Here is a 16,417-nt window from a genome sequence, read left to right as displayed (position 1 = left end):
TATCAAACAACACCTTCAAGTTAGGAAACTTTATTCGTAAAAATGTTTGAGTGAACTTGCTGACAAAACTGATCGATGATTTGGTTTTTGGTCGGTCCCTGAACTACTGGGACAAAATTCACAGAATTCCCTCTGCGAGAACGACACACTCTGCAGCAGTTTCTCTGGTTTTCCGAGTGGCGTCTCTCGTCTTTTGCTGTTTAAAAGATGTTCAATTCACAGAAATGCTAATGACTTGGTAGACCATGGTGATTCCTATTACGTCTGCAGCACAGGGCTTTGTATTGTTAGTCTGAGCCATGCACAATGAGCCGATTTCACCCACCCGCACACCAGATCATTTTATTTCATGGGAATGACTTTGCCTGCATACAGGCAGGATACATTACCTTACTAAATTTTAATTTCCTCCAATTAAAAAAAAACTTTGTTACTTTTGTAATCAAGTTAAAAGTCTGTTAGAAATGTCTCCTTAGGTTGGTCTTAATTTCTTACTTTAAGACTGTATTTTGGTTTTACCTCTTTTTTTCTCATGGCTTTTATGTATTAGGGGAGACTGGGGTAAGATGAGCCATTTTTCATATTTAGGATCACTACATCAAGGCAATCATAGTTTTGTCGCTAACTAACATATCTGCATATATTTCAGGATGTTGTGCATCTCTTCAAACAAACAGAATGAGTGTAAACATAACTGTTTCCATAATATAGCACGTCCAAAAAAAGTGGTCTCGTGGCACAACTTACCCCGTGTATGGGGTAAGTTGAGCATAGGAGCAGGGTAAGTTGAGCCGTATCCCTACTCCCCCTCCACCTTCCTCCCCACCTCCATCCGACCCCTCCCTCACCTTCTCCCTCCCTAAATAACAGTCACTTCTTCACATTCATGTGTATTTTTATGTATTAAACACAATTCAACAGGTACAATAAACAGCTGTTTTAACATGCCTTAAGGTGCGCTTGGGAAGAGAACATTAACAGCTGTGTTTTTGGAAAGAAAACACTAGAACACTAGCTTCTTGGTGTCCTTGCTGACAGTAAGGTCAGTTATGAACATATGAACGTAACACATTTGAACACTGAACCAAAATACACTTACCTCATACACTTAATATGTAATTAATATTGATTTTATTTTTATTTTTAATTAATTAATTAAATAATTTATTTATTTTTTTATTCATTCATTCATTCATTCATTCAATATTTCATATTTAATTAATATTTAAGACATTTAGGCTACAGCCAAAATACACTTATTAAGTGTATGGGGCTCTGGCTCAACTTACCCCTGGCCAAATGGCTCAACTTACCCCAGAGCTACCATTTTGACTTTTTTAGTCCCCACAGCTAAAATGGTGCACTTTTATGCTAGGTTTATGACCTCATGTTGTAGCTCATAGATACCACAACTGATGTATAAAACAAATTTAAAATGATCTGTTTTGGTCTTAACACAATTCTCATGAAAGTGATGATAGATTGAATTCACTTTCAAGAGTAAAAAATGTTTTTTTGGAAATAAATGTCTAACCACTTTACCCATGTGGTTCTTACCTTCACAGACTCCATGAAATGATGCCTTCCTCCTAAATATTTGGTCAAATGATCAATGTTTTTTACCGTTTCCTAGCAACAGGGGGTGGCTCAACTTACCCTTTGGCTCAACTTACCCCACTCTCCCCTACTCATTTAATCACGTACATTTGTTTTAAAAATCTTTTGCCACGATTGTAAAGCACTTTAGGTCAACTGCTGTTCTTTTTAAATGTGCTATTAAAGTGACTTGACCTGACTTGACCCTTAAACCGTACACATTAACTTTCAGTCTCAAGCAGCCATTCACAGAAATACTTGTTTCTTTTGTTTGATTGGCAAAGTCAAAGGCGTGTTGAAACGTGCCAGGACATAAAAGCAAACAACACAATCAATAGATTCTGGTGTTTACTCTGGGAGCAGCCTGTTGCCATGCTGAACTGCAGACTAACCAGAGTGGATGTTTGATAATGGAAAATGGGGTAATAGGTGTGGTCTCCAGGAATATCTGACAGTAGATACAGCTGCACTGCTAACTAGATATGGGCCACGTGATATCGCCCTTCAGCACTTGCTCAGGTTAATTTGAACTCATAAAAAGATAAAAATCTGTGCCCTGTCTGTGTGGCTGTCTGGTGCTGTGCTTTGCCCATGGAGGTGAGAGTATTACAGCCATTGAGCAACCTGCCATCAGACAGCGCTTGTGAGGGGAGGCGGGCACGGCCGAGGCACTTGGCTGAGACGGGATGGCAGACACTTCTGCCATTCGCCAAGTCTTGTCCCTGTGATCACGCAGCCTCATGCTGGCCCGTGGGGTGGGATGCAGACCTGCCAACGCACAGAGGCGCATGGGAGGCCTTTAAAACGCCAAATGTCTCCAATGTCCCGAGCTCTCCGCTCACACTCCCACTTGGTCACATTGCATTGCAACCATAACCTCTTGCAACACGCTCACTGCAGTTCCCACTGTAACCCTCAGAGCATGACCTCAGACATCTAACCAATTTTTTACATCACTTAAGGGCCTGATTTTTATAATACAGTCGTTGTTGATGTGACCATGATGAATCAAATTAAAGCAGGATCCAGAGACATAAACTGTGTATGAATCTGGTGCTTCAGACTGTAATCCAGCCAGCGGCCTTTGATGCGTCATACTCCCTCAGTCCCTCTGGACAAAAGCTGAGCATGGTGAAATACAACACATCCTTATAACTTGAGAGACATCTCAAATCTGAAACACAGCGAGTGGCTGCAGCATTAAATCATAAATTTCTCCAAACACTAACGTGACTTGGGAGACTTGCGTATGCAGGGAAGGGCCTCAGTAGCTGTCTACTCGCATGTTTATTACTGTAAATGTTTAGGCCATGGCACAAAACCTTTGATATTTGGTTGATCAGAGCATGCAACAGGAAATATTCCCTGGTATTTTTTTTTTTACCCTGGCAATTCCAAGGGTAATTCCAGCAATGCAAAAGGCAAAAAAAAAAAAATATCCCAGATTCTTCAAAGAATAAAAACCCAGTTTCAATTCACATCAACTGTCTGGCCAGCTGTCGCCAGAGTGAGGGTGACCCAGTTCACTTGAGTGGGTTGAGGGATTGACCAACACAGCCATTTTGATTTGCAGCAATTTCTATAGGCCATTGTGAGGGAAAAGAGAGGTTGACTGCAGCCTTGCACCACAAGCCTCATGCAATACTTGACTGTTTAATGAAAAATCCTCAGTCCCAGCATGTTCACTGCTGGGGTCAGAGGGGCACCGGTAACCTGTTTTTAATTTTTCCTCTTGCTTTTTCCATGGATCTCTACCCTCCACTCTCTTTCTGGATGCCCTTCACAACACCACAATCTCTTAATCACTGCTGTGCCTTTGAGAGAGAGGAAAAAAAAAAAACCTTTGTTACCGGATTGGCTACTCTTGGCGGAGCTGTTGCTAAGGGGAGGGTTTCAGAGAGTGATAGATGTGGCAGTTCATGGGGGCAATCATTTTCAGCAATATAAAGTATATCAATTTAATGTTTTCATTCATTTATACCATATAGCCAACATGATAAATTTGAGGTTGAGGAGATTGTTTTGAATCACAGGAGTTCCTCTCTCTCTCTTTCTCTCTTTTTATTGGGTTTACTCTCACCAAAATAATCTTATCTCTTGTGTCTGATGGGTCAGTGCACCCAATGCCTTTTATAGCCTATCGCAACCCCGTGAGATGAAGTCCAATGTTTAAATGTCAACACAATTATTAGATTGCAAAGGGAAATAACCACCCAAAAGAACTGCAGGTGTCTGCGCCATCTATTCTTTTATGATCATAAATCCTTTATGCAAATGTCTATATTATCATCACTGTCAAAAACGATGATATTGTTAAAACTTTCACAAGGTGGGTTAGTTAGGTTAACATCTCTGTGGCCCAGTGTGCCACACTGCTAACAATCTTATTTCTACATGCTGAATTTTTATTTTATTTTTTTTTAATTATTATTATTATTATTTATCATAACACACATAGGGCGATGGCTTGTGAGGCAGACGGGGCAATTTGACTTTCAAAAACATCTTCCCCTGTGGAGCTACCTGTGTGATTTCTGTAAAACGATAAGCAGGGTCCACCTTAACTCTGGGGACGGGGAAACATGATACCCTGCAATATCATGCAAATTTTTATTTGCATTTCAAAGGCTGTAAATGTGGGGGGAAAAAAAAAAACAAAAAACTTTTCCTGATCGTAAGGCAGCTTATTTTCTGACTGAGCCTGTATTATTTAAAACGGCTAAAATGAGGTCAGTGTGAGTGCTTGAACTGTATGTCAATGGTTCAAATAGTTTAACTCCAAAGTAAAGGGATTTTAACGTGCTGCACAATATACAAGTGCTTCAAACATGAATTACGTCAGTGTAATCCCAATCCCACATAACTGAACTCTAAGCATATGATATAGAGTCAAGTTATAACAGATACCCTTTGAGTAAACCGTGACCCTTTGGTATTTTCTCCCTCAGGTAAATCCCTACTAGTTAAAGCAAAACTGAAAACTGCCTGAAATACAACATTATGCAACAGTTGCTAGACTTTGTCCTACATTACAAAAAACAAGCTAAAGCACCATGCACTGAGCAAAGCAACTGTGAAATGGATGCAATTAGATTCATGTTATGGCCTGTGAAGAAATGCATCATCCCACATTCCAGTCCTTCCCTCCAAACACACCTTACACAACCTTAATTTTGAACTTGACAAGGGTCTAGTCAAAGCCATGTTTCTACCCACAGTGAGATACTACAAATAAGGGCATTCTGTGTCTGTGTAGATGAAAAAAAGCAAAAATAAGACAGAAAGTTAGTTTCTTATTCTTTATTTATCAGTTGTACTGCATTTCTGCTCAATATAAAAATGTTTTTGAAATATCAGGGCAAACAAACGAGTCAGTTCATTACAACACCTTGAATAGCGTTTAAGCATTCAGGAAATGGTGACGGACAAGGGGGCGACTGAACAGGGCATGAAGGTATATAAAAAGTCAAGGCACGCCATGTTACAGAAATACCAAGTGGCAAGATGGTCTAAAAACCTCTTATGATGAAGGCCCTTCAAGCCCAACGTTAAATATTCATTTATATTTTTAAGGAGGGACAGAATAACCAGCATTCCAAAATCTCCTCTAGTCAGAAACCTCCGCATTCAACAACCATACACACACCTGTTTGACAAATTCATTTTCATCAAATTTGAAATGACAGACAAGGAGGGGGGTAGGGGATGGGGGGGGTGGGGTGGGGTGGGGGGTCTGCATTTGTACCACAGTTGTGATTCATCTGGACTCGGGCACAGAAACACATTCGTTAAACAAGCACAGCGCGTCAACCCTTGAACTGACAATGAAAGCACCTTGTTATATTATGGATTAATTTTCCTACAGGCTCAGGGACATGTGCTGATGTCACCGGTGTTCAGTTACGTTTCAGTGGAGCTGGAGGGGGAGAAAAGGGAGGTGGAGTGTTGCTACTCAGACAGGATTGAGAGGAGTCACAAGGTGGCTGCCCTGGTCAGTTCACTGTCCACAGAGATTTTTTGGGGGGCGGGGGGAGAGAGATGGCGGCCCTTCTCATGACAAACATCCCGCTGTTGCAAGTCAAGAAGTCCAGGTTTTTCGAAAATTTGGTCTGACTTCTATCTCATGAAGTTTCCACCTCCGATTTCCCTCTTGTAGCGGTTGGTGAGGTGGTCTGCCTGCATTGTGAGTTTGGACAGGACTCCAAACAGTCCCCTGAGGTGGTAGTGGAACTGATCCTCCAGGTCGGAGTTGTCATCAACAGGAAGCTCCCCGGTCACCGGCTGCTGCTCCTCCTGTTTAACCGCCATCTCCAAGAAGCTGGCCCCGCTGCTCATCTCCTTCTTCAGCAGGCCCCACTCCATGTCGTTCTTTATGGACTTGAGGAGGAGGTAGTGCTCGTACATGTCCCTCTGCTTGTTGGGGCAGGGCGGCTCATTGTTGTTGTTGGTCTCCACCTCTCTTGAGCTCTGCTCCTCCAGGGGCACGTCCCGCAGCAGGCTCGGCACCATGATGGTCTCATCCATATTGTTGGCTGCTGCTATAAAGCGGTGCATGACGTTGATGAGGGAGTGCTTGTTGCTGCAGGCTGAGTCGCTGCTGATCTGCATCATCTTGAAGGCGTTTGTAGGTTGGCTTGGTTGCTTTAGCAGGCAGGTGGAGTAAGGCAGAGCTGCTTGATGTTTTGGTGGTTGCTGATCTGCAAGAAAATGAGATTAGAGAGAGAGAGAAAAAAAGGTGTGAATGCATCGTCAGGTGCAGCAGCAGCAGAAACAGCTCGGTGAAATAGTGCTGCTGTGTGCAGGCCTGCCAGCAGTGTAACATGAGGAAGAGGCTCCTTCCTGCCAAGTGCACTGAACACACAGCCTTTAACATTTAGCGTTAACACGGGCGGAGAAGCAGCTACCTTAGAGCCTCTAATAAAAAACCTGACTGTGCAGCGAGGTTTGCTGTATCATGAAAACGAGGCCGCTCATTTCAGAGTTAACCAGGATATGTACAAATGTAGCCGGAGTGAATAAATGTGACCCGTCGACACTCTGCCGCATCCCGCTGCCCATTACGCTCAAATTACATCAATATGACCTTGACTGGCTGTATTTTGAGAGCACACAACTGTAAAAAAAAATAAAATAAATGTGTACTGACCTGAAACCACGAGGTAACCTGAGAAAATGCTTTCTTGAAGGTGGTGCGTTGGTTTTCTAGACCAAGTCAAGATGTTCTCAGGCTCCGCACACCACCCGCAGGGAAGAAACGTAAAATTTCCCCAAAGTGTCCGGGTGCGGAACCGCGTTTTTATAAGCACAGCCGGCTGAGAGACAACAGACGCCCACCCTCTTTTCACCGCATCTGTGAGCCGATTGGACGGCGCGGGGGATGTGGGAGGAGACTGACAGCATCTGACCTAAAACCAACCAATGAGAGCCCAGACCACCGCTGCCTGTCAAATATATTGTCGTGGGCTTGTCTGGAAATAGCTGCACCCTAGTTTTCTTTCTTTCTTTACCAATAAAAAGCCTGGAGGCGATACAAGGTTGCACCGTTGCGCTTTCATGCAGTAGATTTCTCCCATCATTCACTTTGCAGACGTGCAGTTGTTTGTTTTATGTCAAAGAAACAAGCAAATGTTCGGCTCCAGTGCAGCAATCCACCCTCAATTTCATCTGAATTACACTTGAAAGCCCCGTTTGGACTTGCTGAGTGTGTTATCGTTTATAATCCCGTGTGTCCAGGGTTTTATTCTCATATTTATTCTGGTTTGTGAAACACAGCCTGCATCCCCGGTTTGCTGTGTTACACAACACTGCCACCTGGTGTTTGGACTGGTCAATGTCCCCACAGAGCCGCATCAAAAAAAAAAAAAAAAAAAAAAAGTCCTCTGACCAGGAACATGCACTCATCATCACTCTGACACCGTGCAGGCTATTTATTTGCATTTATGGAAATTAACTTTCTAATGCCACAAGCTGCTTGGTGCTAGTAGGGCTGTTTCAGAGTGTTTATTGTTTACTTTCCATTGTCACCATTAAGAAGTTGTCACGGTGAACTGGAGCACAGAGGAAGCAGGTTTGCACTTCATGTTTCGCTGCCTAAATCAAAAAAGCCACCAGTGATGAGGAAAAAAAAACAACAACCTCCTACCAGACCAATAGGGATAATTATATGCTATTTTCCCCCTGATTACACTCATTTTAAGATTTTGAGTTGATTCACATCTCTGGCCCTGAGCTGTCCCAGCAACATTTAATAACCAAATAACCACATTTTTAACATTTGATCTCCTCCATTTGATCAACTTCCACTTGAAAAGATTGAAAACTGGTAAGCTTATAACTATATTTATAGATGTTACCACCTTATTAACCATCTGAATTTTCTGCCTGTATTATTCCAAGCGGTGAAAGTTAATTTATCAAGCACATATTCAGGCCAGAAAAAGGTAAAAATGTTTGAGAAAAAGTGTACGGGAATTCCAGTAATATACATACTAAAATGTCCTTCCTACTGATATTAAGTAGTAAGTACATACAATAGTGGAGATTAATAATAAAAAGAAAAAGATTCAGAGAAATATGCCTCAAGTTGCTGATGAAGCTCTAAAATCTTCCATATTTAGTAAAGCAAGAGTCTGGTGATTATTATTTGTGTGTACATGTAGAGGACATCATAAAAACAGTTTTGCAACCCGCTGATTAAGAAATATCCTTCTGGACTGGAACACATCAGTGATAAACAGCTGAGAAAAAAAAATTGCAACATACAGCATGTTCAGCTGCATCTATCGAGTCGTGCCTGAGCCGTGCTGTTTTGAACCCGGGGCAGGGGTTGCTGGGTGAGCGTCACCTGGACCCTGCAGAGGTTCACTGTGTCACCAACATGGTAGAAAATAAGTTTGTCTTTAAATTATTCTATATTGTACATTTTCTTGCACAATGGAGCATAAAGGCATTTAACATCATTTGTTTTGCAAGATTTCTGTGCAAGTCATATGTAGTAAATGAACAGAGGGCATTAATACTGGATCCCTCAGCAAACTGGAACTACATACGGTGGAAATTGCTCAGGATAACCAGACTATTTTTATGTGCCACAACCCTTTTTTCTTTGTTTTTAGATGAATGTGGAAGCCAACAACTGCAGGACAGCAAGTTTGTGGTGTCACACACAAATCCTTACACATGCACACAGATAAAGATACTGGATTTCATCTTTATTTTTCAAGTATTTCACATGCATCCACAAATGAAAAACAATTTTAACACTGACAAACTGCAATATGAGAACAATTAGGCTATGATAATTGCCATGTTTAAGCGCAGGTTTCCAAGAGGTTGGCCAAGGCCGTGCCCACACCGCCAATCAGGCCAGCGCCGTTTTCCATCCAACAGCCAATTCCTTATTGCAAATCACACATATTCAATTTCAGAGTAGCTACTTCTTGTCTATTTCTCAGGCTATTTATGGTATTCACAAACACAGAAATTCACTGAATGTCACAGAGTTTGAACTTTTATCAGCTTATTCTTTCTGTTTTCCTCATCTTTAGCTATAGAATTTGGCAAAATTACAGAATAAAGCAGCCACAACATCTAAAGACACTTTTTTTTTAGAGAGTTAGAAATGTTAACACATGGGGAGAGTTAACAATCAACTCAAATAAAAAAGTAACAACATCTAGGCTTCATGGAAATCCCTAATTAAACCCCAGGAGCAACAGCAGTGAACTACAAAAATACAGGTGACTTTTTTTTTTCTTCATTTTTTTTCTTATTTTGACAAACTACACTGTGAATACTGTCCCTTATGATTTCCTCTGACATATTCCCTTCTGCTTAGTTGCCATGTTAGTGTAATCCAATAAAAGAAGCAGCAAGTTCCCCCACTAAAAATGATATTAACTAACACACATACAATATTAAAATTATGACAGATTCCATTACGTCAGTTTGCATCGAGAGCTGCCCATCAGTAACCTGTGAAGAGAGACAGACAACATGATGTTAGACGGGCTGCTAGACACCGCCATGTCGAGTAAAACAGCAAATTAATTGAATTTCTGTACTGAATTTTTAGGGATGATACTGATGTTGATTTTTTTTTTAGTGAAAAAACATCCAAAAACAGTATCTTCACTGAATTTTTAATGCATAAAAAAAAAATTGTCACCAATTTGGTGATCAAATAATTGTAATAAAGACAATAAAGACAATAAACGTATTCACACAATATGCATCACCATCCTCTCAGCTGTGATGTTTTGCTCTGTCATCTCACTGCTACAAACTGTTTTAACATGATCGAGTGATTTTTACTGCAATACGTGCTGTCATTTTTTGCGTATATAATATCAACAAACATATATGGCCATACGTGTATCTGTGATGACTAATATCGGCCAGCTGATAGATCAATCTGACTCCACATTTTAAATTGATGACATTACATGATTCAGCTTCCAGTTACTGATAAAAGTGTTCAAATCTACACGTGTTTCATGCAGACCTTTTGATATACAACACATTAGATTAATCTCCAGTAACATATAGTATAGTTTGCCCTCCCAGTATTTCATGCCTTTGAAAGTTTCCCCACACAAAGTAGTACCTGTGGAAGGATACTGCTAGACCATCTCATACTGGTTGTTGGTGATGTATCGAGACAAGCAACAGGCCAGGAATACTCCAATGACCTAGAAAAAACAAAAAAAAAAAAAACAGGGTTAATGAAGACACACACAATGGTTGACTCAACATGTTAATTTAATCTTTGTTGTCCTGTTGTTGTTAAATCATCAGCAGCTCAACAGATGTGGCAGACCTGGAAGAACGCGATGCCAAAGGAGATCCCGGCTATGATCCCCAGGTTGCCCTCCATCGTATTAGTCACAAATGTGAAGCAGCCCTGTGCAGTAGGAGAAAAAAAAAATTATTTAAACCCACATAATTTTTACAACAAATACGGTCACATATTTTCTGAGCAGATCAACAATCGCTTTGCTTATTACAAATACACTGAAATTCATTCAAAATCACTGATGCACGTCAATTCAAAAATGGCACACATCTAGTGGTAGAAGATGCATTGATCTCACTTTATCATACACCTCCGGCTTGAACTTCTCAGGGTCTTTGAGGGTCTCTGGTGAGCACTTAGTGTTGTCTTTACAGCAGCTGGCAGGAATGCCGTTGTCTTTAAAGTAGCTTGTTGACTCCCAGTCGGTGTAATTATTCACTCCACAGCATTGCAACTGCATGGAAAAGCGCAGAGAAAAAAAAAACACAAGTAAGAGAGTTCTGTAACCGATTTCTTGAAGCAACACAAATATGAGTCAGCGTTGGGTCAACAACGGGTCACGTTGGTCATCTGGGGCGGGCCACGCACTATATGTGCTCAACAAATTACTTTGCACAGTAACTCCAGGGCCTAAGTTTCTGCTTAGGGGTGCTGCTGATATTTAAAGAGGTGCTTATGTAAGAGAGTTCTTTAGTTTACACAGCAAGAGGGACAAATAATCTACAGTCAGATAAGCACAACACCATTAGTGCAATGGCAAACGTCCCACTTACAGTCCTTTGAATGGTGTCCACTGCGGCGCTTTGGCTGTTGGTGGTGTTGTAGTTCTTCACAGCATTTGAATAAGCGTCCGCTAATATGGCCTTGATCTGGGCGAGTCAAAACAAAGGTGGTTATGTTTCAGCTGGCTGCTCTGTGTGTGTTTTCTTTTATTTCCCTAAGTTAAATGCTTTACACCAGGAAACTCACCTCATGCCTGAAGAGGAAGCCTGAGATGCCAGCCACAAGCTCAGCTAGGAACACCAAGGTCAGGAACATCGCATACTGAAGTCACACACAAAAGAAATGAACAAACACAATTAGAGAAGGCAGCATTTGAAGAAAGGTGTTTAATACTGAACCTTTGCACTGACCAGTTTGAGCATCCATGGGCTTCCGCGGCATGTCGCGAAGCAGCCAAACAGTCCGAAAATAACGATGGTGGCTCCCGTCCCAATGAGGACATATGGCGCGTTGGTGCTCTTGTCAGAAACCAGGGAGAAATAGGCCTCCAGGCTCACCTTCCCCCACACCCCGACGGCCAGCAGGATCACTCCTGTGAACTGGGAGACAGCAGGGCGAGTCAGCTCCAGTATCACAGAGCGACAGGGAGCAATCCAAGATGTTCAAGCTGCTTCTGAGACACAAACCTAAGATTTAAGGCTCAAATGCCACCCGTTTAATTACACACCCGGCTCACCTCTTTCCATCACCTTCTGTTAAAAAGCCTGGAGTCTCACAGTATATAAACCCGGGTTCATTTTTAGTTTAGTTCCAAAATGATAAAAAAAGAAACCCACACTAAAATGTAAGCAATCTATGAAAGTTAAACACATAATTATTGGATTTAGGAGTCATTTTAAGACATTTACTTGGAAAATAGTCCATTTCTTGACTCATTTCTCTTTCTCAAATATTGCCTGGTGAATTTCAGGCAACAAATGTTTCCAAAATGTATATATACATAACATTTGGAAAGAAACTCTCATATGCATACAGCTACTGAGACAAGCCACTGACCCACACTGAATGCAAAAGTCAATATCCCGTTATTTACTTACTAAATGTACACCAATCATAAAAAAGCTGTACACACTGGGTCTAGGACCTTTTATCTGAAGAAACCGGGATGTGGATTGTGCAAAGTGAGGCTGCAACTCGCTATCAGGACGATATCTGATATTTTGCATATTCAGTCTAGGTGGTCACTTATTTAATTCCTGTGGCCAGTCAAACAATGGTTTCGCATGAGGCAAACTTGTGTCAGTCAGATGAAGCCCCCCGGGTTGCAGGACATCCATGCTGCACAGACTGACCGGTCAACCTTTTCTTAAAAACACACCTGGGGCCACCGACAGCCTCAGCCTGCGGGATATTTTTCTTTAACATTACCCAAACAAGTGTGACGGGAGGCATCAGCTCAGCCAACCGAGAGCAATAAAGGGCCAGATAAAAGCATTGACGTGAACTTTGTGTTATCGGTCTGGGAATAGGCTGTTTGCTGAGTACAAAGATTAATGGAAGCGAGGGGGATAACATTAGCAGCAGATTTCTTGACAATAAACTTTGATGTGCTCCTCGACAAAAAAGCCGCACTTTGATTAAATTAGAAGAAAAACGACGGTGTTTAATCTGGACACTGAAAAAGCACAATGTGAAACACTGTATTAACACAACACGGCCTGGAACAAGTGAGAGATAAGATACAAGGTTCACAGTCTTGGTCCCCGACAACAAGTTTAAAAAAAAAAAAAAAAAAAAAAAAAAAAAAAAAATCACAGCGTTTGAAGACGAGCTGCGCCGCTGAGTGGCTACAAAAACACAAAACATCTGCCTCTACCTCCGAGCCTCGCTGAAATTTCAACAAGTGGTTCTTTATTTCAAAAGGAAACCCCAACTCTCTTTTGAATTATAAACACTTTCCCGGCACATGAAAGCAGAATAAACGAGCTCGGTTCAGATTTGAGAAAATGATGTCACGTAGCGTTGGCACCGCCGCCGCTTAGCCCATTGTTGCCTTTTAGCCTGTTGTCCCCCATTACATGTCAGGCAACTTACCCAAAATATGAGACTGTACGAGATGAGGAAAGTCTTGAGGCAGGTAATCACGGGCTTCGTCTGAAGCCGGCGAGACGGCGGAGACATGGTCGCTTTTCGCACTCGGTTTGAAAAACAGAAAACTTCACTGCGCCCTATTGGGGGAGGAAAAAAAAAACTTTGGGCAATAAAACCAAGGAGAGGGGGAAGTGTCGTCACTAACCCAGATTCACTTTCCTGAGGGGAGAAACAGCTTTCCCAACCAGCGTAAAGCCAACTAGGAGGGAAAAATAGGAATCACGGTTAGGCTGCAGCTTTCAAAATAAAACACTCTACATGAAAATGCTTTAGAATTACTATTATTTTTTTTAAATATAATGATTAAGAACACGTCTAAAGAGGAATCTGTGATGAGTTGTTTTTGTCCAAATTGTTATTTTCACAATACATAAGAATTTTAAGGAAACTGGTAAGTGAAAAGCTAATCATCCTTCTGTGAAGTGGGAGGCACAGGAATAAGGGCAAGGAGGAGGCCCACAAGCACAGTGCCTTTATTGCAAATCCATTTGGATTCATGAAGAAGCTGCTGGGTCAGAAACACAGTGGCCACCTGTCATGCCCCGAGGAGGTCAGCCGCCACATCAGCAGCACCTTGGTCACTGTGCAGCCTTAATATCCCCCACCCGAACCCAGCACCCTGTTCAACATTGATAAACCCATACTGAAAGAAGTCAAGGAAGTCATGAAAGCAGCCAGAACATCCTCAGCCCCAGGCCAGGATAGAGTGCTGTATAAGGTCTTCAAACGGTGCCCCAGGCTTTTGGGGTGTGTTTGGAAGATCTACAGGGTGATCTGGTGGACGGGGAGTGCCACAGCAACGAAGACATGCAGAGGGCATGTGCTGCAAGCAACATCAAATTTGTAGATTTGTAGATTTATTTATTTTTTTAAAAGACATGGGACAGTACATGTTAATGCACATATAAATGTAAACACGTGAGATTGTAGCCGTGCGGCTAATTTCCATCTCTAGTCCCATTGGCAGGTTGGTGTTGTACATAACGCTCAGAAATAAGGAACTAAGACCTTCAAGGTTCTTGCCAATCTCCTCACAAAAATTCCTCCTGGAGGGCTCTTACACAGACACCTTGGTGCAGAAAGGAGGAGTCCCAGGTGTCCAGGATGCATAGAAAGCACAGCTGTGGTAACCCGACTGATCAGAGTGGTTCAAGAAAGCAGGTGAGACTTGGCAGTGCTGTAGCTGGACCTTGCTAATGCCTATGGATCGATTCCACACAAGATGGCACATTAGGCCTGACCACGTCTCAGTGAAGATCCAAAACCTCATCCTTGACTATTACAACAACTTTAGTCTGATGGCGTTCTCTGGACTTCAACATCAGCATTAGCTAGAGAAGGGTGTCATCACTGGCTGCACAATTTCTGTGTGTCCCTGTTTGCACCGGCCATGACTATGCATGTGAAGTCAGTGGCAGTAGAGTGCAGAGGCCCCCAGTTCAAATCTGGAACCTGACAACCCCTGATCAGAGAGTTTATGGATGACCTAACCATAACGACAACATCACTGTCCGGATGCAGGTGGCTCCTTCAAGGACTTCAAGGTCTTCACTAGCCATCTGAAGGACAAAGTGAATAAGATAGCGATGACCTCAACACTTGGCTCTCCACAGTGGACAAGTCAGAGCTTGCTAAAAAAATTCAAGGGTTAGGGTTAGGTTATTCTGCTTTGAATCCTCTGACCACTGGTAATCTACAAAGTCCCAGTCACCGTTGTAGAGGGCTTTGAAAGGAAGATCAGCCAGTTCCTGCGCAGGTGGCTGGGCCCACCATGGAGCCTAAGCAGCATTGCCCTTTACAGATGGCTGTTCATCTGTCCTAAGTGAATACCAGTGAATGAAAAGTGAATACACCGGCTCCCTGGACTCTTTGGGATACGTGGACTGTTGAAAATCCTACTTCCTGCCCAGTCCTGGTGGAGGTGGGACTTTGCTCTAACCTATCAGGCCACACCTAAACTAATAAGAGGCCTGGATCAGGGCCTGCTCACTCTCCCCTGCTGTTCGCTGCCACATGCTGATCTGAGCTGCATGTCATGTTGCCTGTCTCCAGCTGACTGTGCATTGGGTGCATTATATGAAGCTAGTTACTGATATTTGTTATAGCTATATCTGTATACCTGTTTAGTGGTCTATGAATTATTTGATTTGGCTAACTTTTATGAAGAGTACCTTTGTTTACTGATTCAGATTTTTCTTTGCCTTTAAGTTCTTCAATCACCTGTATCAGTCAACCATTTAAGTGGAAGTGCAAATCCTTTGGAGAATTGGAAATCCCTCAGAGGGATAATAAACTGTTGAATGTCTGTCCTCTGGTCCTCATAATTGGTGTGCCAGTGCAGAAGCTTTCTCAGTAACGCAGCTACCTTAAAGTCAATTTTCCATATGGCCTGCAAAGAGGAACAGCCATCAGGAACATCTTGGAAGCTGCTGAGAATGTTTTCCATTGGCTTTGGTTGAAGGAGTGTGACGTGTGGCATAATGCACTACCTGGACACAAGCCTAGGTTTCATCACCCCTGGCTGGGTTGCTCAGGTTAGAGTGTGTGAGGTTAAGACCCAAAACCCTGATGACCTCTGGTTCATCACTGACAATGTGTCAAGGCTGCACCACAAAGTGTATCAAACCCCCTCTCTCCACCTTTGACGTGTCCTGGGTGATCTGATCACAAGTAGACAGCCCTCATTACAGGTGTAAATTTGTCTTAAGGCCACATTCAGAGGTGGCCAAGGAGGTTTTGTCGACATTGCCTTTAAAGTGTAAACAGACAGGCTGCATTGAGGGACAACCTACTCAACATCCCCTGTGTAAGCACTGCTCCTGTCTACCTGATGACTGTGTCACCAAAGATTTTTTCTGTAATTTCTGACACACATCAAATCCACAACTGTGCAACAGCCCCCGCCTATTGTGCACTCAAGTTCAAATTCATGGTAAATTCATTTATCCACTGCAGCTCAGAGGCTGACCCTCTCAAACCCGCTGGAATAATTAAATAATCAGAGTCTGAACCAGCATGATTAGTCGAGTCTGACAGGGCTCGGGTTGAGAATTACAAACTCTAGTGTTCAGAGTCTGCGGTATGCATTTGCTGCATCCATGCCATAATGTGAAACTATTTACCCGCTATAAACTATTTCTTAAATACAGTATC

The 16,417-nt window shown here is 42.3% G+C and overlaps 2 protein-coding genes across 2 annotated transcripts; both read right to left on the bottom strand.

Annotated features, from left to right (window-relative positions):
* Positions 1-4,881: 4,881 nt before the first annotated feature.
* On the bottom strand, positions 4,882-6,895 carry mid1ip1l (MID1 interacting protein 1, like). Its single transcript, XM_030062405.1, has 2 exons — positions 6,743-6,895; positions 4,882-6,293 (listed from the first exon to the last, which is right to left on the bottom strand). The coding sequence occupies exon 2, from the start codon at positions 6,205-6,207 to the stop codon at positions 5,713-5,715; it is 495 nt and encodes a 164-aa protein (XP_029918265.1). The 5' UTR covers positions 6,208-6,293; positions 6,743-6,895; the 3' UTR covers positions 4,882-5,712.
* A 1,891-nt stretch (positions 6,896-8,786) lies between these two features.
* Positions 8,787-13,434, bottom strand: tspan6 (tetraspanin 6). Its single transcript, XM_030062761.1, has 8 exons — positions 13,208-13,434; positions 11,524-11,712; positions 11,360-11,434; positions 11,164-11,259; positions 10,689-10,844; positions 10,415-10,498; positions 10,202-10,286; positions 8,787-9,570 (listed from the first exon to the last, which is right to left on the bottom strand). Exons 1-7 carry the CDS (start codon positions 13,292-13,294, stop codon positions 10,218-10,220), a joined length of 756 nt encoding a protein of 251 aa, XP_029918621.1. The 5' UTR covers positions 13,295-13,434; the 3' UTR covers positions 8,787-9,570; positions 10,202-10,217.
* Between the last annotated feature and the right edge of the window lie 2,983 nt (positions 13,435-16,417).

The sequence above is a fragment of the Myripristis murdjan genome, chromosome 10, assembly GCF_902150065.1.
Source record: "Myripristis murdjan chromosome 10, fMyrMur1.1, whole genome shotgun sequence".
In the NCBI taxonomy this organism is placed as follows: Eukaryota; Metazoa; Chordata; class Actinopteri; order Holocentriformes; family Holocentridae; genus Myripristis; species Myripristis murdjan.
Note: the sequence above shows the minus strand (reverse complement) of the source record. Positions and strands in the feature narration are given on the sequence as shown.